This window comes from Euleptes europaea, chromosome 11 (assembly GCF_029931775.1).
Source record: "Euleptes europaea isolate rEulEur1 chromosome 11, rEulEur1.hap1, whole genome shotgun sequence".
Classification (NCBI taxonomy): domain Eukaryota; kingdom Metazoa; phylum Chordata; class Lepidosauria; order Squamata; family Sphaerodactylidae; genus Euleptes; species Euleptes europaea.
The window spans coordinates 23,410,036-23,435,042 of record NC_079322.1 but is presented as its reverse complement, the minus strand read 5'-3'; the positions used below and the strand labels follow the sequence as shown (position 1 = coordinate 23,435,042).

Here is a 25,007-nt window from a genome sequence, read left to right as displayed (position 1 = left end):
GACATTTACCCTAACTGCTCTTTCCAGTAGTGAAGAATTAAAGTTGATTTTGTTATCCATACTCTGGAGTAATTTAAGGAAGATACAAAGCTCTGCACTATTAAACTACTTTCTATTTTAATTAACAGAACTGTAATCTGGGCAGTCAAACACTGCACATTTAGCTATTCACCATGTTTTGCATATTTTCTACCACAGTTCCACACATTCTGAAAGTGACCCTTTATTATGCACAAGTAAAAACTGAAGGAGCCCTTTTTCAGTGATGCATACATCCTATTAGAATAAAGTATGCATATTAAAGATGGTGTTTTAACAGAAGAAGAGGAGCTTCCAGATGTCCACAGATGCAGTATATTACTTTTTTAAAAAAGCGACATTCGCATGGGAAACAGAATGAACATTAGTATTCTAAGATAGCATGAACATGCTGCTCTGTCCATCTGCCTCCATTGGGAGGAAAGATCAAATCCTGGTGAAAACAGGTTACAGAATCTTCTGCAGGATTGAGTTGGCCACATCCAAAGAGTCATCCTTCACCAGAACAATATCATAGGAGTCCATATATTTTTCCAGCAGTTCTTCAACCTAGTGTTAAGAATTAAAGAAAAGCCAGGTAATACAAGAAACAGCTATAACTTGCCAATAAGTGTCAGAAGTGTATTTTTTTTGGCTACAAACTACCGTATTTTTCGCTCCATTAGACGCAATGGACCATAAGACGCCCCCCCCCAGCTGGCCGTCAGGGCGGGGAACGGTGGCTCTGCGCCCCCCCGCTCCCAGCTGGCCGTCGGGGCGGGGAACGACGGCTTGCGTCGCTCTGGAGGGCGGGGCACACAGAGAGCCCACCTCCCAGCAAGCCGGCGTTCCCCGCCCTGACGGGCAGCTGGGATGAGGGCGGGCCCGCTCTGTGCGCCCCCCCGCCTCCCAGCTGGCTGTCGGGGCGGGGGCGCACAGAGCTGGGCGCGCCAGAATGACGCGAGCCAGCGTTCCCTGCCCCGACGGCCAGCTGGGAGGCGGCGGGGGGCCGCACAGAGCGGCTGTGCGCCCCGCCCGCCTTCCTTCCAAGCTAGAATGTGTGTCTTATGGACTGGGCTAGGGTCCATAAGACGCACATTCACTCCATAAGACGCACCGACATTTCCCCTCACTTCTGAGGAGGAAAAAAGTACGTCTTATGGAGCGAAAAATACGGTAATGTAAATTTTTTCTCATAAATTCCTAGGCAGATTGAAACTATACTATAAATACAGAACCACAGAACTAGAGAACTTCAATATACAGATATTTTTAGGCTTTAGATTACTTACTATATTTCAACAAGACATATTTATCATTATTCACAATTATAATAAAATATTTCTGACTGGTCAGGGAAACATTCAGATGCTGTTTGATTTTGGTTTCGCACCACTCTGGTTTACCTTGATTTTATCTGCTGTTTGAAGTTTCATTACTAATGTATTTTATGGTGCAATTTTGATTTTTTCTTGTAATCAGCTTTGAGGAGACATTTACAATTAAATCTGATTACTAGTCAAGAATATTAGTCAAAAAGGCTATAGCTATTATTAAATACTGCCCCTATCAAGTAAATATAATGGCTTTACAAATTAGGACAGACTAATCAAGGAAATCAATGTATACTGTAAAGACAGTTCCACCCCCCTTTAAACAGATCTGCGCCTCCCAGCTGGGAGGCACAGACCTGTTTAAAGGGCCCCCTGAAGGCGCACGGGGGCCCTTTAAACAGGTTATGCGCCTCCCGGCACATATCCGTTTAAAGGGGGTGGTGGAACAGGGGGGGTGTTTAAAGGGGGGGTGGAACAGAGCTGCGCCTCCCAGCTGGGAGGCACAAAACCTGTTTAAAGGGCCCCCCGCGCGCCTTCAGGTGGTTCCCTGAAGGCAAGCGGGGGGCCCTTTAAACAGGTCTGCGCCTCCCAGATGTTTAAAGGGGGGGGTGTTTAAAGGGGGGGTGGAACAGATATGTGCCTCCTGGCCGGGAGGCGCACATCTATTTAAAGGGCCCCCTGCGCGCCTTCCCGGGAGTCCCGGGAAGGGGGTCGGGGTGGCTCTTTAAAGTGATCTGTGCTGCCAGACAGCCCTGGCAGTGCAGATTGCTTAAAAGACCCACCCCCACCCCTTCTCCAGGCTTCCGGGAAGGGGGTCGGGGTGGCTCTTTAAAGTGATCTGTGCTGCCAGCCCATGGCTGAACTTCCCTCCCCCGCTCGGCTTCCTGGGACTCCCAGGAAACTGGGCAGGGGGGGTTTAAACTGCTCCATTGCCTGGGCAGCTAATGGGTGGGTCTTCCGAAAACTCCAGGAGCGGGATTTTCAGCTTCCGGCGCGCTCTGATGGACCCCTTCCCTGGTAAATAGGGGTTGGGGGGCTCCTTCCCCCACTCCCGCGGGTCGCCATTGGGGCCGGGAGCCTAGGTGGGGAGTTTAAAGCCCCCCCAACCTGGTTTCCCAGGACTCCCGAATTTGTTCGGGAAAATGCCGAATTTCCTGCCGAATTTGGCATTCCCGAAGGGGGGGGGTCAGAATTGGGCCGAACCGGACCCAAGCCGGTCTGGGTTTGGCCGAATCCGAACCATACTGAATTATTTTTTTCAACAGCCCTAGTTAAATAGCATCCAGCACCTTACAATATCACACCCCTTGTGCTTACCAATAAAATGCTAACTTACTTTATCATTAAGATACCCAATCTTGAGAATATGCTCCACATTGGCCACTCCGTCTGCCATAGTTAAGTCTCCTTGGGAGTCTCCAAGCAATATGATGTTGCTATTTTCTTTTAGCTGTTTAAAGTACTCTGTGTTCTTCAAGGCACCATCATGTTTATTGTAAACATGGATCAGCTCCCCTTTAAATCCTTTCAGTACACCCTGTTAAATATGACAAAAGTAAATTCCAAGGCTATGCAAGCATACTTTAAACTCTGTTCTTAACAACACACTTCAATCATGCAATTTATCATGTAAAGAACAATTTTTTAAAATTAAAAAATGGGACCGTTCATTACTTTTTGGGGAACCCTTTTTCCTTTTAGTAAATCTGATCTAACGTACAGAATTACTTTATGAAAAGGAAAGGATATCCCCATTTTCTGCTTGGGTGGGCAGCTATATAGCCCATTTATATAATATAGCGAGGGTTTGAACTGAATATTATATAATATATAATTTGCTATCAGACACTTTTATACTTACATTCTCGTCAAACTCCATGAAATTGGAAACTACTTTGATGTTGGGATGGTAGACACCTGCCTGATGGATGACCTCTTCTAAGATGTCACCAATGCCAGCAGAAAATATGAATACAGGAATATTATGCTCATGGAGCTTATCAAAGAAGGCCTCATATCCTTCTCTGTAAAGCAGGATAAGAAAACAATGTAAGCCTAACTGCATTACAGCTCTTTAATGCTAAGACATTACTTTAACCCCCCCCCACACACAAATGTTTATGAATATGCAAGATGATGGTACACTTTTCTTTAATTAGTAGCTTCTTACCGTATATACCCGTGTATAAGCCGACCCGCGTATAAGCCGAGGTGCCTAATTTCTCCCCAAAAATGGGGAAAAATTAGGCACCCGCGTATAAGCCGAGGGTCGGCTTATAACCCCTCCCCCCCGCAGACTTACCTTCTGGGCTCCTGGCGGTGGGAAGCGGCGGATCCGGCGGGGGTGACCTTCCTGCAGCTGCAGGAGGCCCCCCCCCCCGGCCGCTCCTGGTGGCGGGAAGTGGTGCGGCCCGGCGGGGGCGGCGGAACGCCCTCCCCGCGGCCGCAGAGGGCCTCTAGAGGCCTCTCCCGGCCGGGAGAAGGTGGCGGGGGCGGCCGAGCGCCCTCCCCGCGGCCGCAGGGAGGCTCTGGAAGCCTCTCCCGGCCGGGAGAAGGTGGCGGGGGCGGCCGAGCGCCCTCCCCGCGGCCGCAGAGGGCCTCTAGAGGCCTCTCCCGGCCGGGAGAAGGCAGCGGGGGCGGCCGAGCGCCCTCCCCGCGGCCGCAGAGGGCCTCTAGAGGCCTCTCCCGGCCGGGAGAAGGTGGCGGGGGCGGCCGAGCGCCCTCCCCGCGGCCGCAGGGAGGCTCTAGAGGCCTCTCCCGGCCGGGAGAAGGCGGCAGGGGCGGCCGAGCGCCCTCCCCGCGGCCGCAGAGGGCCTCTAGAGGCCTCTCCCGGCCGGGAGAAGGCGGCAGGGGCGGCCGAGCGCCCTCCCCGCGGCCGCAGGGAGGCTCTGGAAGCCTCTCCCGGCCGGGAGAAGGCGGCAGGGGCGGCTGAGCACCCTCCCCGCGGCCGCAGAGGGCCTCTAGAGGCCTCTCCCGGCCGGGAGAAGGCGGCGGGGGCAGCTGAGCGCCCTCCCCGCGGCCGCAGAGGGCCTCTAGAGGCCTCTCCCGGCCGGGAGAAGGTGGCGGGGGCGGCCGAGCGCCCTCCCCGCGGCCGCAGGGAGGCTTTGAAGGCCCCTCCAGGCCGGGAGAAGGCGGCAGGGGTGGCCGAGCGCCCTCCCCGCGGCCGCAGGGAGGCTCTGGAAGCCTCTCCCGGCCGGGAGAAGGCGGCGGGAGCGGCCGAGCGCCCTCCCCGCGGCCGCAGAGGGCCTCTAGAGGCCTCTCCCGGCCGGGAGAAGGCGGCAGGGGCGGCCGAGCGCCCTCCCCGCGGCCGCAGGGAGGCTTTGAAGGCCTCTCCTGGCCGGGAGAAGGCGGCAGGGGCGGCCGAGCGCCCTCCCCGCGGCCGCAGGGAGGCTTTGAAGGCCCCTCCCGGCCGGGAGAAGGCGGCGGGGGCGGCCGAGCGCCCTCCCCGCGGCCGCAGGGAGGCTCTGGAAGCCTCTCCCGGCAGAGAAAAGATGGCGGCGGTAAGTTCCCCCCTCCCTCCTCCCTCCCCTCTACCGTATTGACCAGCGTATAAGCCAAGGCCGGCTTTTTCAGCCCTTTTTTTGAGCTTAAAAACTCGGCTTATACGCGAGTATATACGGTAGTCCATGACCTCAATATTTTAAAATGCTTTATCAGAAATCTGCGATCCACACCCATGAATCTGTGTTCTTTTAGAAAATGTTGTGATGCCCTCTGGGGGGAAGGGGAACATCATACCTGGGGGACATTGTACATGGGGTCCATGGGGACATGAAAGCACCAGCTCAGTCACTGCTTCATTGCACAGGGGGTTTTTATTTCCAGTTGACTCTTATAAGTATCTGACTGAGGGTGTGGTTAGCTTCACCCACCTCAGGATTACAAACAAATTGGTCTGGCATTCTGCTGTTTGGTACACATGTCAAAGGCTGCTTGACAAGGACAGAAAAACCTTTTGCCTCTGCAATGTCTGATTCTGCCTTCCTCATGACTGAAGGCACTGCAAGAGGTTGCAGTCTGGCCTGCGTGCCAGGTCTTATCACTTCCATCGAATGGGGGGAAAAACAGGAGGGGGAATCTAAGCATTCTTGTAAAGCAAAGAAGGGGGAGCTTTAACGTGGTGAATCTGAATATAAAAACAGCCTCCTTTGTACTATAACCCCTACTTACACATTCATTCTACCGTTAATATTATAATGAGAACTTTACAGCTTGTGGAGAAATGGCCCCACAGGTGATCTGTATATAATTTTCATTTCTGGGTGGGAAAAGAAATAAAATCTGCCTTCTTAACGCTCAGAGGTTAGTCTAAATCCTTTCTAGCCTTCTCCCTGCCTGAGAGCCACAGATTTTCCAAGCTAGATTTCAGTTGGTGTCTGCCATTCTGGCAGAAATGCAAAGATATGTTTGTGATTAGCCGAAGAAGGAGGTACAGTCCTGACCTAGTCAAGTGTTAGCATAAATAGGGGACACAGATGATGCTGGAAACCTGAAACACTGGGTGATATTTATGTACTTCATTTACTTCTGCCTTACAGCCCAATGGGGGCCAAAAGTGGCTCACTCCATTCTCCTCTCCTCAATTTTATCATCACAACGACTTTGCGAGGTAGGTGAGTGTTAGAGTGGTCCAAGGTCACCCAGTGAGCTTTCCTGGCAGAGTGGGGATCAGAACCTGTGTCTCCCAGATCCTATCCCAACACAAACGCTGCACCAGGCTGACTCTAATAGATCTCAGCAGGAACAGAGCAGGATGTTTTTGTTAAAGCAAGTGGGGGACATGGTTGGGGGGGGGGGGATGTGGCTGACATAGTCAACTGAGAGTATCTAAATTTTAGCCATGAGGGAAGCAGGAATTCGCTACCTGAATTCCCTCAGGGCGGGTTTAGATAATGATGTACATATTTCCTATTCTGATTTTCCAATGCTCAGAACGTTATGAGCAGATTGCTTATTCAATATGTTATTAGTATCCACTAAAAAAAACACAACTAAATCTTTCCCCCCAAATATGTGTAATTATATTCCCCCAAATGTGGTCTGTACCCATCTACACTCACTGAATTTGATCCATACTAACAAAGGAATTAAGAGCCCCGTGGAGCAGAGTGGTAAGCTGCAGTACTGCAGTCCAAACTTTGCTCACGACCTGAGTTTGATCCCTACGGAAGTTGGTTTCAGGTAGCCGGCTCAAGGTTGACTCAGCCTTCCATCCTTCCAAGGTCGTTAAAATGAGTACCCAGCTTGCTGGGGGTAAAGGGAAGATGACTGGGGAAGGCACTGGCAAACCACCCCGTAAACAAAGTCTGCCTAGTAAACGTCGGGATGTGACGTCACCCCATGGGTCAGGAATTACCCGGGCTTGCTTGCAACAAAGGAATTGGTAGGAAAACACAGTTGTTTCTTTTTGGATGTTCAGTGTGAATGCAGGGTAACTAAAGTAGTAGCCTGAGAAATTTCTGTGGAATGGTGTTTTTGGAGGACTTTTGAATGTCCTTATAAAGGTTTTTGTAAATAGGAGGAATAAAACTTTAAAATATTTATCTCTTATTGGTGGCAGTGGTTAAAGATTTTAATTCTCTTGTGGGTGACGAATAAGGCTGGGAAGGAAAAATCTTATTGAGGTCTGGTAACTTTGGACCTTAGCAAGCTGGTTAAATTCCTTATCCTGGTAAGTTTTTCAAACTACTGCCTGTTTTTAGAGACTGCAACATTGATGAAAAGTTCCTTAAACTTTAAATCACTGGCACTTTTAATTCTAAGTCCAGTACTGAAGTAAAGATTTTCCGGAAAAAAATAGGAAACAGTATTGTATCACAACTCAATGATCATAACAGCACCAACAGTTATCTTCAAAGACTACTAACAATATCTGAGCTGCTTTTTTATGGAAAGGAAAATCATAAATATGCACAGACATCCCCAAAACAATTTCTTCTTAGTTTTAGTTATGTAAAACTCACACATTAAAACATCACAACCTTTTTTAAAAGTCCAGTTCTCATGTTACCATTGTGATGCAATAACAGGTTCAGTCTGATAGACTGGGTACATGACCATGTCATCTCTCTTTTCCATTGTAAGTTTTCGAATACAGGAGTTATAGGATGAACACAAGGCCCAACCACATGGAAGCAACTTCTTCCCACAACTGTAACATAACAACTAGTCCTTAGTGGAACGCATACAGGCATACAATATTTAGCACAGCTTCTTATTTCTGAAAGCATCAGCAAACTTTTTCCTCGTGAAGTGGTACTGTACAGTACCTATGAAACCACAAAGGAACAGACTACTAAGAAGAAGCTTGCTTACTTCAGCATAACGTCCGACTCCCTCACAATCTCTGTAAACTTGTCCTTTTGCAGTCCTTGCTCAATAAGCAAAGCATGTGATTTATTGTACCTAAAACGAAAATGAAGTTTAAGTTTTATGCACATGCACGTAGGTGGAGAGTTCATTCCATCATACACAGAAGAATATACATTAAAAAAGAGTTGTGGCTGGTCTTTGGAGAATTATTTTAAATGCTTTAAAATAATTTGAACGTGTTGAATTTAAAATAGTCACAGCAAATGTTAGACATACCAGACAAAACCAATTCTCAGACCACTCTTTAAAAATGTACAGTGAAAAGTCTTCCATCATAAGATAGATCATCTATATACTATTTCCCAAGTGTGCCCCCTGTGGATATCTAAATCAATGGATTGGGGCCACACCTGCACTAAACTGATGTTTCTGCAAACTTGGAGGACCCCCTACATTTGCAGAAAAACCTGACAATAAAAAACAACAACATTGGGGGTTTGAAATTTCCCCCCAAATAACCCCTCAAATAAACATCAGCACAACTTTAACAGAAAAGAAGAGAGTTTAAGAATGAATAAGACTTGGCTTCCTGTCCTGAAAACCTCCAGACTAACAAAGACTACAATCCACAATAGCCATGCAGATTAGCCTTGGATTTCACACATTAACAGATCACTTCAGGATACAATGGTTCCATATTAACATACCACACCCTCATTAGCACATTATCTTGATACTTACAGGACAATGATTAGCACATTACCTTTGATACTTTTTGCAGGACAACGATTCAGCTCAAACCCACCCCTTTCTGACTATATATTACTCTTCCTACACACTTGACACTGAGAGAAACTGTCCTTCAGTGTTACTCCTCTGAAGATGCCTGCCACAGCTGCTGGCGAAACGTCAGGAAAGAAAATACCAAGACCACGGTCACACAGCCCGGATAACCTACAAAAACCAATGAACTCTGACCGTGAAAGCGGAGCTTGGAGATGGGCGAGTGTTGGGCAGGGAGCGAGGGGTGGGGGGGAAGTGTGGAAGGGGCTGACTCGTGTCTCGTGGTGGGGGCGGAGCTTAGAGCAGGGTGGGGCGAGTGTTGGGTAGGGACCGAGCCGTGGAGGAGGGGGTGCACCTGAGGAAGCGGCTGACGCGTGTCTTGTGGCGGTGTCTGCTGGGTTTTTTTCCCCCATGTGTGACAAGGGGGCGGGCTCTTCCTGGGTAGCGTTCACACATGCACTCTCAGTCCACTGTCGATGCATTTTGCAGCTGGGTTTTACTGTGTGAAACTGCAAAATCCACTTGCAAACGATTGTTAAAGTGCATTGAATGTGGATTGAAAGTGTGTTATTCAGTAAGTGTGAAATTGCCCTCTGTGTGCATGTGACTGTGTGCATGCAGTAGGGGTCCCTGTGGGTGTGTGTGGGGGAGGTATATGTATATTTCCTGCATTGTGCAGGGGCTGGGCTAGATGACCCTGGTGGTCCCTTTCAACTCCAAGATTCTATGTTGTTGTCAGGATTTGAACCCAAGTCCTTGCCCATTCTAGTCTGATACTGTCACCTTCTCCACACTGCTCATACAACCTATAACCACTTTCTAAAAACACTTGGTGGGTGCCATGGCACCCAGGGGCACTGCATTGGGGACCACAATTTACTGGATATCCAATTTGGTTGATTGTGTTGACTCACTTTACGTAATCCTCCTTGAGTCCCTGTGAGAAAGACGGAAAGTTGCATTCCCAAACAAAACATGTGTGGATTTACTACAAATGTTACAAAAGGAGTTTCAAATTAGATTTAAAGAGCTTCATCTCCATGGACAGGATGTACAGCTTTTCCGGAACCCATTTTCTGTTGACATTGAAAATGTCGATCCGATTTACTAAATGGAATTGGCCGAACTACAGAACTGTGACTCTCTAAAAGAAGCATTCAAATCAAGCAGCCTTACTAATTTCTCTGCATCTCTCTCCTCTGAGATATATCTTAATCTCAGGAACCATGCACTCAAAATTGCAACCATCTTTGGCAGCACCTATATCTGTGAACAGACTTTTTCCCGAATGAAACATCTGAAATCTCCAACCAGATCCAGACTAACTGATGAACACTTGCATCACTTGCTATGACTAGCAGTGACAAATATGGAACCGGATATTGACCATCTCATTAGCCAAAAGCAGGCCCATACTTCCCATTGAAATATTATAAGTTTATGTTGATTAAAATCGTACTTCATTTTAAATATTGCATTGTTTCTCTTATTTTTTGTGCACTACAAATAAAATATGTGCAGTGTGAATAGGAATTTGTTCATATTTTTTTCAAACTATAGTCCGGCCCCCAACAGTGTTTGAGGGACAGTGAACTGGCCCCCTGTTTAAAAAGTCTGAGGACCCCTGATTTAGATGTTAAGAGTAGCCATAATATTAACCCTTACAGAAAGGCAGTCAGTCACCTTTCATAAACTCACCACTCAACCATGTAAGGATACTTCTCTTCAATTGTAAGATTTGGGTCAATTTCAATGGCATAATATATTTCTTTCAGTTGTAGCAACTGGAAAAAAAAATCAAGTTACAGCTTTTACACAATTATTCAGAAACCACTACCTTGTCTGTGGTTGGTCATGTTTTGTTTCCCTACTGATTTACAAGGAACCATCACATTTGCTACCAGAGTGAGTGATAACATCTGAAACCTGTCCTGCTATGTATTTGTAATTAATATGGCAAAGAAACACTGTAACGGTTGTTTTCGTAGAGATAAAGTGTTTGGTAACTACTACCTTCCACACAACTTTAACATTCAATTCAAGAACCAGGAAATAACTTCAGCGGCAAGAACAGTTTTGACATCAACTTGGAAACAAGAAGAAATTCCAGAAATGGGAAAATGGCAAGACAAAATGGCAGAATACGCAGTGATGGCAAAACTATCTATTCTGGTGAAAGGCAGTTTGATGGAAAAATTCCAGAAGAACTGGGCATCTTATTTTCATTATGTAAAACTGAAATTATAACTTAGTAAAGAGGGGTCAAGGTATATTTGTGCTTACTAGAAACTAGAATAGCAATATAAAGATAATAAACTCAATGGATACATGATATAGCTTAATATGGAATGGTAAATAGAGATTATAAACTAAGTTAAGATAAAAAGAAATGGTAGAAATGACCAATATTACTTCTAAAAATCTAAGATTACCGTATTTTTCGCTCCATAAGACGCACTTTTTTCCTCTTCAAAAGTGAGGGGAAATGTCTGTGCGTCTTATGGAGCGAATGTGTGGGAATCCGGCCCCGGGGTGAAGGGCAAAGCTGCCTAGGCAGCGCAGAGCAGTTTAACCTCCCCCCTCCCCCCACGCTTCCCGGTCCCGAGGCTCAGCTGTTGGGCGGGTCCCCGCCCAACAGCTGAGCCTCGGGACCAGGAAGTGCGGGTGGGTGGGTGCGGAGGTTAAACTGCCCAGGCAGCGCAGAGCGGGGATCCGCCCAACAGCTGAGCCTCGGGACAGGGAAGAGCGGGGTGTGTGTGCGGAGGTTAAACTGCTCTGCGCTGCCTGGGCAGGCAGCGCAGAGCAGTTTAAACCCCCACCCCCACCCCTTCCCGGGAGTCCCTGGAAGCCGGGCGGGGGGGTCTTGAAAGTTCTCCATGCTGCCATCCCAGTCAGCGCAGAGCAGTTTAAATACTCCCCCCCCCGCCCGGCTTCCAGGGACTCCCTGGAAGCCGGGCCGGGGGGGGGGGGGACTTGAAAGTGTTCTGTGCTGCCTGGGATGGCAGCGCGGAGGAGTTTAAAGACCCCCCCCCGCCAGGCTTCCAGGGAGTCCCTAGAAGCCGGGCGGGGGGGTGTCTTGAAAGTGCTCTGTGCTGCCTGGGATGGCAGTGCGGAGAACTTTCAAGACCCCCCGCACGGCTTCCAGGGACTCTGCTTTAAAGCCTCCTCTAAAAACTTGTTTTCCTCCTCTAAAAACTAGGTGCGTCTTATGGTCAGGTGTGTCTTATGGAGCGAAAAATACGGTAAGCAGGGTACTGATAAACAGCTGTGCTTTTTTTCTTTCTTGTAAGTTTGAATCGATAAATTCAAAACGAATCCCCTGGAAGTTTGGCTATATTGTATGTATGGGAATGATTGAGTTTGTCAAGTGTGTTCTTTTCTTTTTTGAAATTTTTAATAAAATACTTTTTTAAAAAGAACCAGGAAATAACTTGTTCCATAATATTCTACAGTTAATACTTTTGGTTTTGCACTTCAAAAGGTAAAGTTAGCAAAGAAGAAGTAGGAAGAACTGAAATAGATACAAAAAGCATATTGTCAGATTAATGATTACCTTTTTACGACATTCATCTGTGATGAGTTTGCAGTTGTCAATGATGTCTGAAAGACATTCACAAAGTTATCAGAAAAAACTATGTAGAACAAAAAGCTGAGATGGATCCTGCCGATCTTCTAGAAGAGGCACTTGTCTCTGGCAGAAGGCTCCTTCTGCTGGAGGAAAGAACCCCTGCTGAAGGAACAACACCACGGGATCCAAACCAATGCAAGGTTCTTACTTGCTCTCGACAATGCAATTGTTTCAACCGGTTAAGTAGCTAGCAGAGCTAGTGATAGATTGAATACTGAAACTGGCAAGACACATTTGGGCGCAAATCTGAGCAACCTTTAGCTTGCAAAAGTCATTAACTCTAATTCCCGTTACTACAGGAAGGTCTCCGTACGTTAGATTCATATAGAAGTTCTTATGTGCATAAACTGAAAGTAGTACTGAACTAAGTGTACAATAAGTTTTACATAAAATAAAATGCAACGTCAAAAATGAGCCATGGAATGAACTGCTAGGGAAGGCAAAAACCTCTGAGGTTACTAGCCCAAATGACCAGATTGTGCGCGTTATATGTAGAAAAATATACTGATCTCAAATACTATATTTTATTGCAATTCTAATAGTTACTTTGAAGTATAACAAAGTATCAGCAATGTCTCAGACTATATTTTGATAAAAAAAATTCTTATAACAAATGGTACTTACTATGACATGTTGGACATCTTTTTCCATTGTAGGAAAATCTACTTAATGTCATATCAAAGTCTGTAATTATCTGTAAAAATGAAGAAACCAGTTACAAACCATAAGCCCAATTGATTCTTGTAGGTTATCCGGGCTGTGTGACCGTGGTCTTGGTATTTTCTTTCCTGACGTTTCGCCAGCAGCTGTGGCAGGCATCTTCAGAGGAGTAACACTGAAGGACAGTGTCTCTCAGTGTCAAGTGTATAGGAAGAGTAATATATAGTCAGAAAGGGGTTGGGTTTGAGCTGAATCATTGTCCTGCACACTTGACACTGAGAGGCACTGTCCTTCACTGTTACTCCTCTGAAGATTCCTGCCACAGCTGCTGGCGAAACGTCAGGAAAGAAAATACCAAGACCACGGTCACACAGCCCGGATAACCTACAAAAACCAATGAACTCTGACCGTGAAAGCCTTCGACATAAGCCCAATGTTAAGTTAAATTTAAAAGAAAGACATAGGTAATATGACATATTCAGTATCCCTGCACTAACATAATAAATTATTCAAGGAATGATTTAAAATGATTAAATTACATATGTGAATTGGAGGAGGCATTTACTAAGAATTTTAACATAAATTGTAGAACTCAAGGAAAATGTAAGATTTCTGCATCCTCTCTTAAAACCTTTTTATTTTGTCTCCATAAACCAAAACACGATTTTTTAATAATACAAGTATGCTTTGTTTCTCACCTGAAGTTTGGCAGCTCCACCTTTGATGAGGCCACAGATAATTTCTTCCACTCTTTCTGGGTCCTTGATATGGACAGTCTTTTTCTGAAATTCAGGCATCTAGAAGAGAAGAAAAATCAAAATAGATATTAATTTTACAAAGACACAAACATTTTACAATTTGAACATATGACCATTAATGGTACAGTAGTAGATATATTAACAGCACAATCCAAGGGGAGGGTAGTTTTGCGGCAGCTGGGGATGGCGCAGCTGCGGCACCTCCCAAGTGGTTTGTTGTACCAAGGTGAGCAAGCCACACAAGCAAATTCCCCAAACCCGCATGGAACTGCTGTTTGGGGCTACACCACCATTTTTGCTGGCTCAAGTTCATGCCAGCAAAAATGGGCATTCCTGAGGCAAAAGAGTTTTGGGAGCTGACTAAAGTTAGCCCCACCACTGGGAATTCCCTCTTTGGTGCTGGAGGATTGCTGCTGCCGAGGCTGTGCTGGCGCCCATGCCTTGTGCTGCTGCGCCACTCCCTGGCGCTGGCATAACTGGCCCAGCACTGGCATCAGTGCACATCAGTGCAAGTGGCACTTATGCTGCCACAGGGTTCACGCTGCCTTCCCAGGCCTTTCGGCTCCCTTCCCCTTAGGATTGCACCGTTAGGCTATTTTGTGCAAACCTGGCTTGGCAAATGGTGGGTTAATCATTAAAAATTTAAATTCTGACTCACAATCTAAAAGAAAATGCAACTACCTAAGGCAGGTAGGAAAACAGAGATATCAATTTGACAGTTAACATACCTTCCTTAAAGTAGCTGTATTTTAAAAGTCTTTGTTTTCCAGTGTGCCTTTGTTATCCTGCCCTTTGTCCAAGGAGCTCAAGGTAGCATGAGCTCTCCTTGCCCTTCCCTCACAACCATCCTGAGAGCTACACAGGATGTAAGAGGAACTTGCCCAAGGTCACCCAACAAGCTCCATGGCAGAGTGGGGATTTGAACCCAAGTCTTCCAGAGCCCAGCCCAACATTCTAACATCACACCGGATCTCGTGATTATAGCTCATTATTATAATTGGCATGGATGTGAACCACCATGTAATTGCTGTTGTACCATGCTGAGAGATAACTAAATATGTATTATATATATTGTTGCATATCAAGAAACCATGCTTTATTGTGGCATTTCAAAATGCTTAAAAATATTACAGACAGATTATACACTAGTTTTCAACTTATGGTAGTATGAGAACACCTGTCTATTTCCTAGGCTCTGGGGTACAAAACCCCACACACTAAAGAGCACCCATGAACCTTTACTGATACACTGACAGACCATGTAGATAGTCTGTAGATGAGTGTTCAACTGCGGGTTTTTCACCTAACAGGAGAGAGAAAGTGAGTAGGCGCCCCAGAGAAAGTCACCTGAGAGGTGACTGTTGATTACAAACATTTCATCCCCCCTCCCAAGATTAATACTGTTTAAATTGTACAGATAAACTGCTTTATTATTTCTTCTCCACTGTAATCTAGGTAATTAGCATTCTTTTAGGATGAACAATTACTGACCAATAATAGCTACAGTATTAAATAGACATATTAACAACATCCTTTCAGGAAGGATGACAGGATACTTGTTTGGCCAGTACCAATTCAGTAGCTCACTGGAATATACTCCTGGGTATGTGCACAGCTGTAATGGTTTTGAGAGAGAGATCGAGAGATGCCCTGACATAGCTATAAAGGTATTTGAGGTGAAGAGAGCAATTCTCGCTATCTGCAGCACAGCAGTTAACAACAATCCCCATCTACCCAAGATAATGTTTCTGTTGTTGGCTCTATGGCGGTAACTGCCATCAAACGGCAGCTGACTTATGGCCACCCTGTATGACTTTCCAGGCAAGAGAAGAACAGATGGGGCTGGCCATTGCCTGCCTCTGCAAAGCAACCCTGGAGTTCTTTGGATGGTCTCCCAGCTAAATGCTAACCCTGCTTAGCTTCCAAAATCTAATAAGATCGGGCTACCTTGGGCCATCTAAGGCTCTATGGCAGTTGAAAACAATCTAGGATGGGCACAAAGTTCTCTGTTTTGTTAAAGACACAAGCAGATAATACTAAAATCTACTTTATCTGATTGCTGAAATGTAGTTTACCTGAGCAGTTTGGACAACTGATTGGTACGTGCAAGTGAAGTAAAGAAAAGGTGTGCAGCCAGAAACCCAAACTGGACTATGAAACATTAATATTTACTATAAATAAAATATTCCTGGCACTAATAGAATGTTAGAGCTGTGAGCCACGCATTAAGCAAGTAAACAAAGTAGACTTGCTTAAAGAAAAATGGGATAATTTGTCAGAAAGACAGGACTATAAAAACAAAGCACTCTTATTTGTTGATAGAAACATGATTATGAACGCCACCTAGGAAATGTTTACATAAGAAGCTGGTCTTGAAGGAAGCAAAAAGCAAAAGAATTTGAGGAGGGGAAAAAACATTCCTAATCTGCCGAATAAAATCCCTATTTCAAATATATGGCCTTTGTCGGAAAGTGTTTTGTCTTTGGCATCTTATACTCAATTCCAAAACACACATACTTGGCAGAAGTCCCACTGAGAGAACTTAAGATTCTGGCCAGTGGTATAGTCAATTATGGAGTATCAACATAAGAGCAGTGGTGTTACAAGTGTTCTTGCAATAAACTGTACATTTAAACAGTTCTAAAAAAGTGTTGCTAGATTAGAGACCATTAGCACCTTAGAGACCAACAAGATATTCGGGGTATAAGCTTTCGAGAGTCGGTGCTCCCTTCAAGAGTCAACTGAAAAACTTAAAGAAATATTTAAATAATGTTAGCAAAAGAAAGCAAAAGCCATGTACAAGCACTGGGATTTGTCCATGCCTTATATCCCACATTTAGCCCATCTGACATGATTGATTTGTAGAATAGCTCTGTCAACTATAGTTAAACATGCTGTATTTATATACACGAGTAGAAAATTTCCCATAGAAAAATATAGCATTGGAAATTTTTCTGGAAATGTTCTGTTTCGAAAAATTTTCTGCCCCATATCACTGTAAGTATGGCTTCATTCCCCAGAGGCAGCTAACAAACAATATCAGGAAAACCTTGAACATCATTAAATATTGCAAAAGCTTGAAAACTGATTCGGTCATTATTTCTTTAGATATTGAAAAAGCGTTTGACTCGGTAGAAACTAATTACCTAATTCTTTTATTAGAGAAAATGCAATTTGGGCCAAAATTTATGCAAGCAATCAAAGCAAGTTACACTCACCCCACTACTAAAATAAAAGTTAATGGCTTGACTTCAGAATCAATCAGACTACACAGAGGAACCAGACAAGGGTGCCCCTTGTCTCCATTATTGTTTGCATTAGCGACTGAGCCCCTCGCCCATCACATTAGAACTAATTCAAAAATTGAAGGTATTAGCATAGGAAACAAGACATACAAATTGTCACTGTTCACATATGGTTCTTTATATTACAGAACCCTGCTCATCACTCTCCTTCGTGGATGAAACTATTGGGCATTTTGCCAGTATTTCAGGTTTAAAAATTAACAAAAATAAAAGTGAACTTTACCCTATACATTTATCACCTAAATCCTTCTCAACAATCAAAGAGAATTTTGACTACAAGTGGGTGTCTACAACTTGGAACCACCTAGGTTTGTCAATCCCTGTCAATATTGCTGATCTAGAAAAAATCAATATAAAATAAATCAGAAACTCAACCAGTTATACTTGGAATGGCAAACAATACAACTTTCCCTATTTGAAAGAATTAACCTTATTAAAAGTTTAATTCTTCCCCACTTTATATTCTTATTTAGATCTCTCCCATCAATGTTTTCTTACTCCTGTTGGAAGTATTGGCAAAACAAGATCCAAAGGTTCATTTGGAATAATCACAAACCAAGAATCTCACTAAATACACTTCGGTCTCCATCCGCAAAAGGAGGCCTAGATGTCCCGGATATCCGCCTCTACCATGAGGCTATTCACCTCAAAAATATAATAGTACTAATGAAAGATAAGCCTGCCCCGGACTTGTTAGACTTGGAATTCTCTGGCAGAACACAAATCTCAGTATTTGAATTCCTCTGGAATAATCCCACTGATAGACCAAATAGAACTCAGAATTCCTTTCTTAATTTCAGTATAAAGATCTGAGACAAATATCGACAAACTTCAGCACCCCATCCATCTAGAATAACCCCCTTTATAGGACAAAAATGGTTTAAGCCAGCTTTTAGCACTAATGACTTTACTTGGTGGAGGACAAATGGGAAAATTACTTTTGAAGACACCATCAAAGCAGGACATCTTTTAGATAAATCTAGGATTGAAGCTGGTACTAGCTCTAAGTTACCCTGGTTTCAATATTTCCAATTAAAATATTTATTTAATAATAAACAATTTTTACAAGCTTTTAAAAAACCCCTAACTGATTTTGAAACTCTGGTTAAATTATACACCAATAGACAAAAAGGCCTAATCTCAAAACTTTATCATATTTTACTGGGGAAAATATTAGAAAAAGGAGTTATTACCTACTTAACTAAGTGGAACAAAGGTTGTGGAAAAATAATTTTAGACAAACATTGGTCACAAACTTGGAAATCATACAGCTATACATCAAGAATAGTTTCTGTCAAGATGCAAATGGTGAAACTGTTGACAAGGTGGTATCTAACTCCTTGAAATTAAACCATATTAATAACTCCTTCTCTCCAAAGTGTTGGAAAAATTGTGGTAGTCTGGGTACCTACCTACATTGTTGGTGGTCATGCAAACACATTAATTCTTTTTGGGACGATATACTAAGATAAATTCTTTTACTCACAGGTTATTCCATACCAAAACAACCAGAACTCATATTATTAAATCAAGGATATGATCCCAAAATTCCCAAGATTAGAATCCAGCTTATACAAATTCTTATTTCTATAGCAAAAATAATAATAGCATCACAATGGAGAAACAAAAATCCTCCCACAGTTTCTATGTGGCCTAATTGTATTAAAGACTTCCTGATTATGGAAAAAATATCAGAAAAAGTACAGCAAATGGAAAACCCCAACCACGAGTCACTTTTCTTAGAAACATGGTTTCCAATCCTAGAAAAATTTGATATGTTGGCTTTTCCCGATTTTAAATACCTGTTTTAACTACTCAATACGTTCCAATCGGTAAAGGTTTTACCTACTATTCTTAAAGTCATTACCTGTTGATCCAATTTATCATAATGTGTTATGTTGAATAGTTACGAATTGTATTGTATTTGTTTGTATGTGCGAGTAAAAATAAAATAAAAAACTACAAATTAAAAAAAAAAAGTAATGGTTGCCTTCCATTTCCTGCTCTATTTGTCCAGGTTTCGCGTTCATCCCCTCACAATTCCATTCTAAAATCTCAAGAAGCAGGGTCCTGAAAGACCCTATCCGGCAGCACAAGGCTGTACGATCCTTACTGTTAAAGGACACTTCTAGATCAAAAATACCTCTGACCAAGGCGAAAAGCTTCCTACATGGCTTCTGACCTGGAAGCATGAATGCAGAGATAGTGTAAAGAAGCAAATGCATACACTGGGATGGCATCCAAAGAGCAGCTGTGACTGTCATCCCTAACAGCTTGGTTTCCGTAATGGGCTATGCATTTTGAAGGACACTGGCCACAAGTATAATATCAAGCATGATTCTCTAGGGGGATTGTCAATTACAGTTATACAGGGCAGTGTTTTGGAGACACCTTGAAAAAGTCTCCTAGGGAAAAAAACAACAACAGAGTGGTGTATTTATAAACAGACAGCCGTGTAAGCCTATACTACTGGTATATATAAAGTTCTCACTTGCTTTGCCAAATGTGTGATCTGTTTATCAGGGCTCCTTAAAGTGAAGACCTGCTTTAAAATCCCCCAAAGAACTGACTATTTTTAACTTGCCAACCACAAGAAAGGTGGCAAGTTATATATCAAAACAGGATTTTTCAACTACCCCCCCAAAAAAAGATGCTATTGAAGACTACCCTACATAAAAATTACAGCAAATCTAAAGGACATGTGGCAAAGGATCATTATAGCAGGTAAGAATCGGTTGCAAATACGGTGTGATGTTCAAAATGTAAATGCACCATGAAATAAAAACCATTAGGTACTTTCAAAATCTATGTCATTTAGGAGTTTGATCTCACTCTCTGCAACACAGAAGCAGGCACGCAGAAGACTGTGCTCCAGGCTCCCCTAGAACTGGGCTGGGAACTGCCCTCACTGCTTGACTGAGGTGGAGAATCCTCAATGTGGTTTTAGGGCAGAACTGCTGCCAGCCCCCATCTGCACTAAAGGCTGCAAGACCTCTTTGCTCAGGTCCTAAGCGCCCAATGTCAAGACTGTTTTGCAGCTGCTGGAAGCTAGCAGCGCAGCCTTTCCCTCTTGCTTACAACAGAAAGTGAGGCAGAACTGGATAGCTTTACCCCACTAGTGTGCTGCAGGGTGCTTTACTCGTGCAGCAGCCCTCTAGATTAGGATAAGATTGGGCTACAAGGCTGCAATCCTACACAGAAACAGTGGGACTTGCCTGCCAAACATACAAATGTAGAACCACAGTGTAAGCCACAGAGCTGAACTTCAACAGTGACTAATCTAGAGGAAACAGGGGAAGGTACGTTTCTTTCATACCCGTTCGCCCTAAAACAACTGTAAATAAATCCATTAGAGATGTGGTGCATGAAGATGTTCTTTCAATGATGGCAATTTAAATAAAAAGATAATCACTCTTCCACAGATTTAACAGAGAAAGCAAAGTTAATGCCAATTACTACTTCTTTAAACTACTGTGTTCTACATGTCTAAAATGCATCCAGATGTGTAATCTATTCCATCAATAAAGAGAACGCAGTAGCAACAGGTTTCAGTCTGGTTTCATAGACAGTGGTCATACAGCTGGAGAGTATTTTCAAAATTCTATTCTGTATTGGTTCTGTCAAGACACTGGCATTTTATCATCATACCAAGTTGCCATAGAAACACAGCATTACTTTTTAAATTATTTAAGATTATTATTTGGTATACCAAATTCTGCCAACTGATGGTATAATGCATGGATCAAAATGTCATTCAGACCTCGTTACCAAGAGCTTAGATGCAAACTCAATAAAAATAAAACTAGAGAGCTTTTATGTATAAAAATATACCTTAAAAAGACCAAGATACTAAGTTGCTTGAACAGTTTTCAGACTGCCACGCGAATAAGACAGCAATCCTAAACAGGAGTACTCAGAGTCCTACTCAGGTCTGTTCAATGGGGCTTACTCTGTGAGAACTGTTGTTAGGATTGCATTGTAAAGCATTTTTTCATATTGCAAAACTCCCCAGACTTTCAGCCGCATTGAACTAGGGAGCTTCTGGAAGACTAGCAACACTTACAAAAATGAAAAAAAAGTGTTCTAGCTTGGTTTGTGCTAATTTTGGAAACGGAGTTTATCAGTTTTCCTTTGTGCTTTTTTGGATTAAAAGGAGAGTACCTGTGTGCTGAGCTTAGGGCACTCTTGGTTCTTCCGTTCTTGATTCTTTCCTACCGCAACAGCACAGGTGGCAATCAGAATCCAGAGATGCAGGGCTTGCATACAGGCTGCCAATAAAAACCAAGCAAACCACTTAAGAAATGGTCTGCCACATTATCCTGTCTTCAATATTAGTGTGTATAAACAGGGTACACACAGAGATTCATTTGAACAGCTTCAGAATTATCTGGATATGTTCTGATCTACGAACAATTCTCAATATCTAGGGCTAACTCACATAGCAATATTTATTTCTGTGAATTGATTTTAACAACCCCTCTAAGATTGTTCAAAATCTGCCACAATCAGGCATCACAAAGCAGACAATACTAACTTGGAGAGCAACAGCTCTGTTTACAACTTACCGGAGGGGCTGGCTGAGGCTGCTGCAGCAGCAAAAAGAAAATTCTTCCTGCTAGGCAAACACTAATATAGCAGCACAAGGTGCAGCTGAGGGCGTTTCCAAAAGCAGCCTGACTAATCCCTGGGCAAAAAGAACCCGCCCCTGTGACGCACATCAGGAAGGCATGGCTCAACAATCCAGCCTGTCAGAGTTACAGATGATCAGCGGGGGACACCAACAACAGAATCTCAGACTTCCAATGACTGGGCAGCTCTGACAGCAGGCAAATTGGAACGGCTGTAACAAGAGGAAGGCACTTATTGGGAAAGCAAAAATCCTACTTCAAACGAGAACACGATCCTTGTATTATCAGTGTTTTAGAAACCTGTTGTGACACTTCCTGGAGTAAACAATATTGGCACCTTTGCCTGCCAGAGTTGCTCAGTGTATTTCACAGAAAGGAACCAAACTATAATACATACTCAAAACTTCAATTAGAACAGTGAACAAGGAAGTTCAGAAGGGTGCTTTATCTGAATACAGGAGACTGAAAATCCAATTATTTCTTAAACAAACAGTAAGGACAACTTTAGAAACATTTATAGGACCAACTTCTTGCCAAGGTTTTACTTTGTAAGAATTAAAAAAAAATGTTTTGTATTTTGGAAGAAATTCCAGCTTGACAGAAACTGTATAAATTCTGTTAGGTTGAATATTGCCTGTCTGATCTGGGGGTTTGACAGTCTTTTCAGACCCTCACAACCAAGAAGGAATCAATTTGTTTTTAACGTTGTAGCCATTAAAGACAGCATGGAACAGGCACAAGTTATAGAGCCCCTCGAGCTTCAACAGGTTTATCACCTATTTGTTCTGTGAAACAGAAAAGGAATTGCTTATGTAATCAAGGCTGTTCCAACCACAAAGTGAGAGGCATTATACCTTATAAAGTAGTCCTTACTGTCACTACCTTATATGCCTTTTATTAAATTTTCGAAGAAGGTATGAAACTTAGCTAAATTAAAGATGATCAAATTATTGGAAAGATTACCTAAGGAAACTCAAGGACGGACATTTTATATAGGCATTTGCCAAGATTATCTATCTATCTATCTATCTATCTATCTATCTATCTATCTATGCTCATACAGCTATAGAGTTGAGCAGAAAAAAGTACCGTAATAAAAATGCCTTACTTAGTGTTATTCTTTTGGTATTTAATTATTCCCCCTATAAATCTTGCCACAGACAGAGTAACAGAATCATTTGTATCTGATAGTAGCCACACTACTTGTGCCCTCATTCTGCCAGATGCCTCGTTGGATATTTCCATATTTTTAAATAAAGGAGTAATTAAACTGGCCCTCAGCTCATTACATATAGGACACTGCACGATCATATATTTAATAGTTTCACCTTTGTCATGTGATCATCTACATGTTCTCGTGTTTCTGGAATTAATGATTGCCTCTGACTTTCATATCTTCTCTGTTTCTGGATTCAACAATTCAGGGGAAAAGGGTGATATTGTCTTTGACAAACATCTAAACACTCATACACAAATATCCTGGTATGTGAAAGTTAGCAAATTAGGGAAAAGTCAAATAAAAGTTATATTCAGGAAAAAGGGGAGTTATCCCACAAGTGCATTATGTAGTACAGCCTCAAGAGAACTGTACCATATTTTTGTGCTCATTTGACTTGTTCAGAGGCAATTCATACAAGCATTTCAGTCACACAGAGAAGTGTCTGAAATTGCCAGTCACGGGACTTCCTATGGTGGAGATGAAACTCTTCAAACTATATGGCATTACCATTTCTGGGACGATCTCAGAAATGCACAGCAAGTCAACCCTGAGGTCCAAATCAACTATTTGGTTTGAGGTAGTACAGCCTTTCCCCCCGCCCCCGAGGTTGCAAATCCTGATGTAAGAAGTGCAATTTTTTATGCAGGTGGAATTTTCAAACCAGCACCATGAAAACCAAAGTTCTATAGCATTCAAAAGCAGAATAAGTCATAGTAAGAAGGGAGAATTCTACATGTGCTGAAAAATTCCTGCAATGTTAACTAATTAACTAATTTAAGGGATCAACATCACATTTTGTCAATTATGAAAAGTAGTAATGGATTATGTAAAGATGGAATCCTTTCCAAGCTGATGATTTAGAAGAGCTCAACTGTCTGCTCCTAATATTTTTGAACTGTAACTTCTGGATCAAAACAGGGATGTCCCTGATAAAACAAAATACTGAAGAGGTATGCTGCCTTTATAGTTTATCTGTAGGGATGTCTCACATGTCTCTATGTGCTGACACATAACTAAGTTTTGAACATTCTTCTGAAAATCATGCCGACCATTCTTTGCAGACCATTCATGAGATTAATATATATTTTAATAACAGAGAGGCTTATGTTGGCTAATACTGGATTGCATTTGAGAGTTTCTTCACACTAACACTGATTAAAGCTTTTCAAGAGTGAATCAGTGTCAAATTAAATCTGACACATATTAAATGTGACAAAGCTATGTGACCAAAGATAAATTCAACTGGCACCACAGAATTTCAGTGTGCCTGAGATCAGAAAATAATGGAAAAGGTGATGAAGTACCAGAACATAGACATAGAGAGCCTTGTGATGGAAAAACTGTTTCTCTGTCCTGAAGGAGGGCTGGGGGGGGGGGGGGATGAACTCTTCAGAATTTGAGGTCAAGGTGAATTAAGATTGAGAGGAAAAGCTGAACTGTTTCAGAGGCTGCAGCACCATGCCTTGACCAATAACCCCTTTCAGAGGTAAAACAAGAGCTCCCCATTAGAAAACTTTCCACAGAAAGGGCAAACAATTCTAATAAGGGGCTTTCTAAATATTCCTATGATCTGAAACCATATATAAAATTACCCACAATTTTTTAAAAAGTCATATTTTACACAAGTTTTGCAGATACCTAGTTTTTGAATACCTCTAAAACTCATTGCTTTCTGTTGAAGGCTTTCACGGTCAGAGTTCATTGGTTCTTGTAGGTTATCCGGGCTGTGTAACTGTCCTTCAGTGTTACTCCTCTGAAGATGCCTGCCACAGCTGCTGGCGAAACGTCAGGAAAGAAAATACCAAGACCACGGATAACCTACAAGAATCATTGCTTTCTGCTCAGAAATTAGAGGCAACATTCATTGTGGCCTGATATGATACATAAAAAAAATAAACGGTGTCAGGGACTCTGGAGTTTGAAGCAGGAAATTCTTCGCCTGAAGGACTGGGAATCTAGTCCAGTGAGTTCCTTGGAATTATGAGCACTCTGGCCTTAGAGCCCTTGCATAGAAAGGGCCTAAGGAGATGCAACAGTAGTGCCTGAAACTGGAAAGCATTATGACACCTCTGAGCTTACTAGGCCTAGTATAAAAACTAAAAGTGATCAACATTTCTGTATGCTTGCATTTCAAGCCATTACCCTCACTCCGGGCTCCAGAAACAGCTAAGACTTTGCTCTGGCTCCAGCACATGACTTGAGGAACTCTTGAGCTAGAGAAAACACGTTCCATCCTGGATTCATCACCCATGGCCCCAGACCCTGAAAACTCATCCCTGACTGATTCCAACTTTCTACTGGAAGACGTAACTAATCAGTGTACTTTTACAGAATAAATACATATAAAAACCAGCCTGACATT

The 25,007-nt window shown here is 43.1% G+C and overlaps 1 protein-coding gene across 2 annotated transcripts in view; it reads right to left on the bottom strand.

Moving 5' to 3' along the window:
- Positions 1-409: 409 nt before the first annotated feature.
- The window catches only part of NT5C3A (5'-nucleotidase, cytosolic IIIA), a 33,604-nt gene continuing 9,006 nt past the window's right edge, over positions 410-25,007 (bottom strand). Inside the window, exons 2-11 of one of the 2 annotated variants that reach the window (XM_056857378.1) lie at positions 21,364-21,638; positions 20,960-21,066; positions 13,434-13,532; positions 12,700-12,769; positions 12,001-12,047; positions 10,146-10,231; positions 7,668-7,757; positions 3,214-3,376; positions 2,689-2,889; positions 410-588 (exon numbers count right to left, since the gene is read on the bottom strand). In XM_056857378.1, coding sequence (XP_056713356.1) covers positions 487-588; positions 2,689-2,889; positions 3,214-3,376; positions 7,668-7,757; positions 10,146-10,231; positions 12,001-12,047; positions 12,700-12,769; positions 13,434-13,532; positions 20,960-21,061 — 960 coding nt within the window. In that variant the 5' untranslated portion in view covers positions 21,062-21,066; positions 21,364-21,638 and the 3' untranslated portion in view covers positions 410-486. The remainder of the gene's footprint in view (positions 589-2,688; positions 2,890-3,213; positions 3,377-7,667; positions 7,758-10,145; positions 10,232-12,000; positions 12,048-12,699; positions 12,770-13,433; positions 13,533-20,959; positions 21,067-21,363; positions 21,639-25,007) is intronic. The other variant, XM_056857377.1, reaches the window with a different exon arrangement.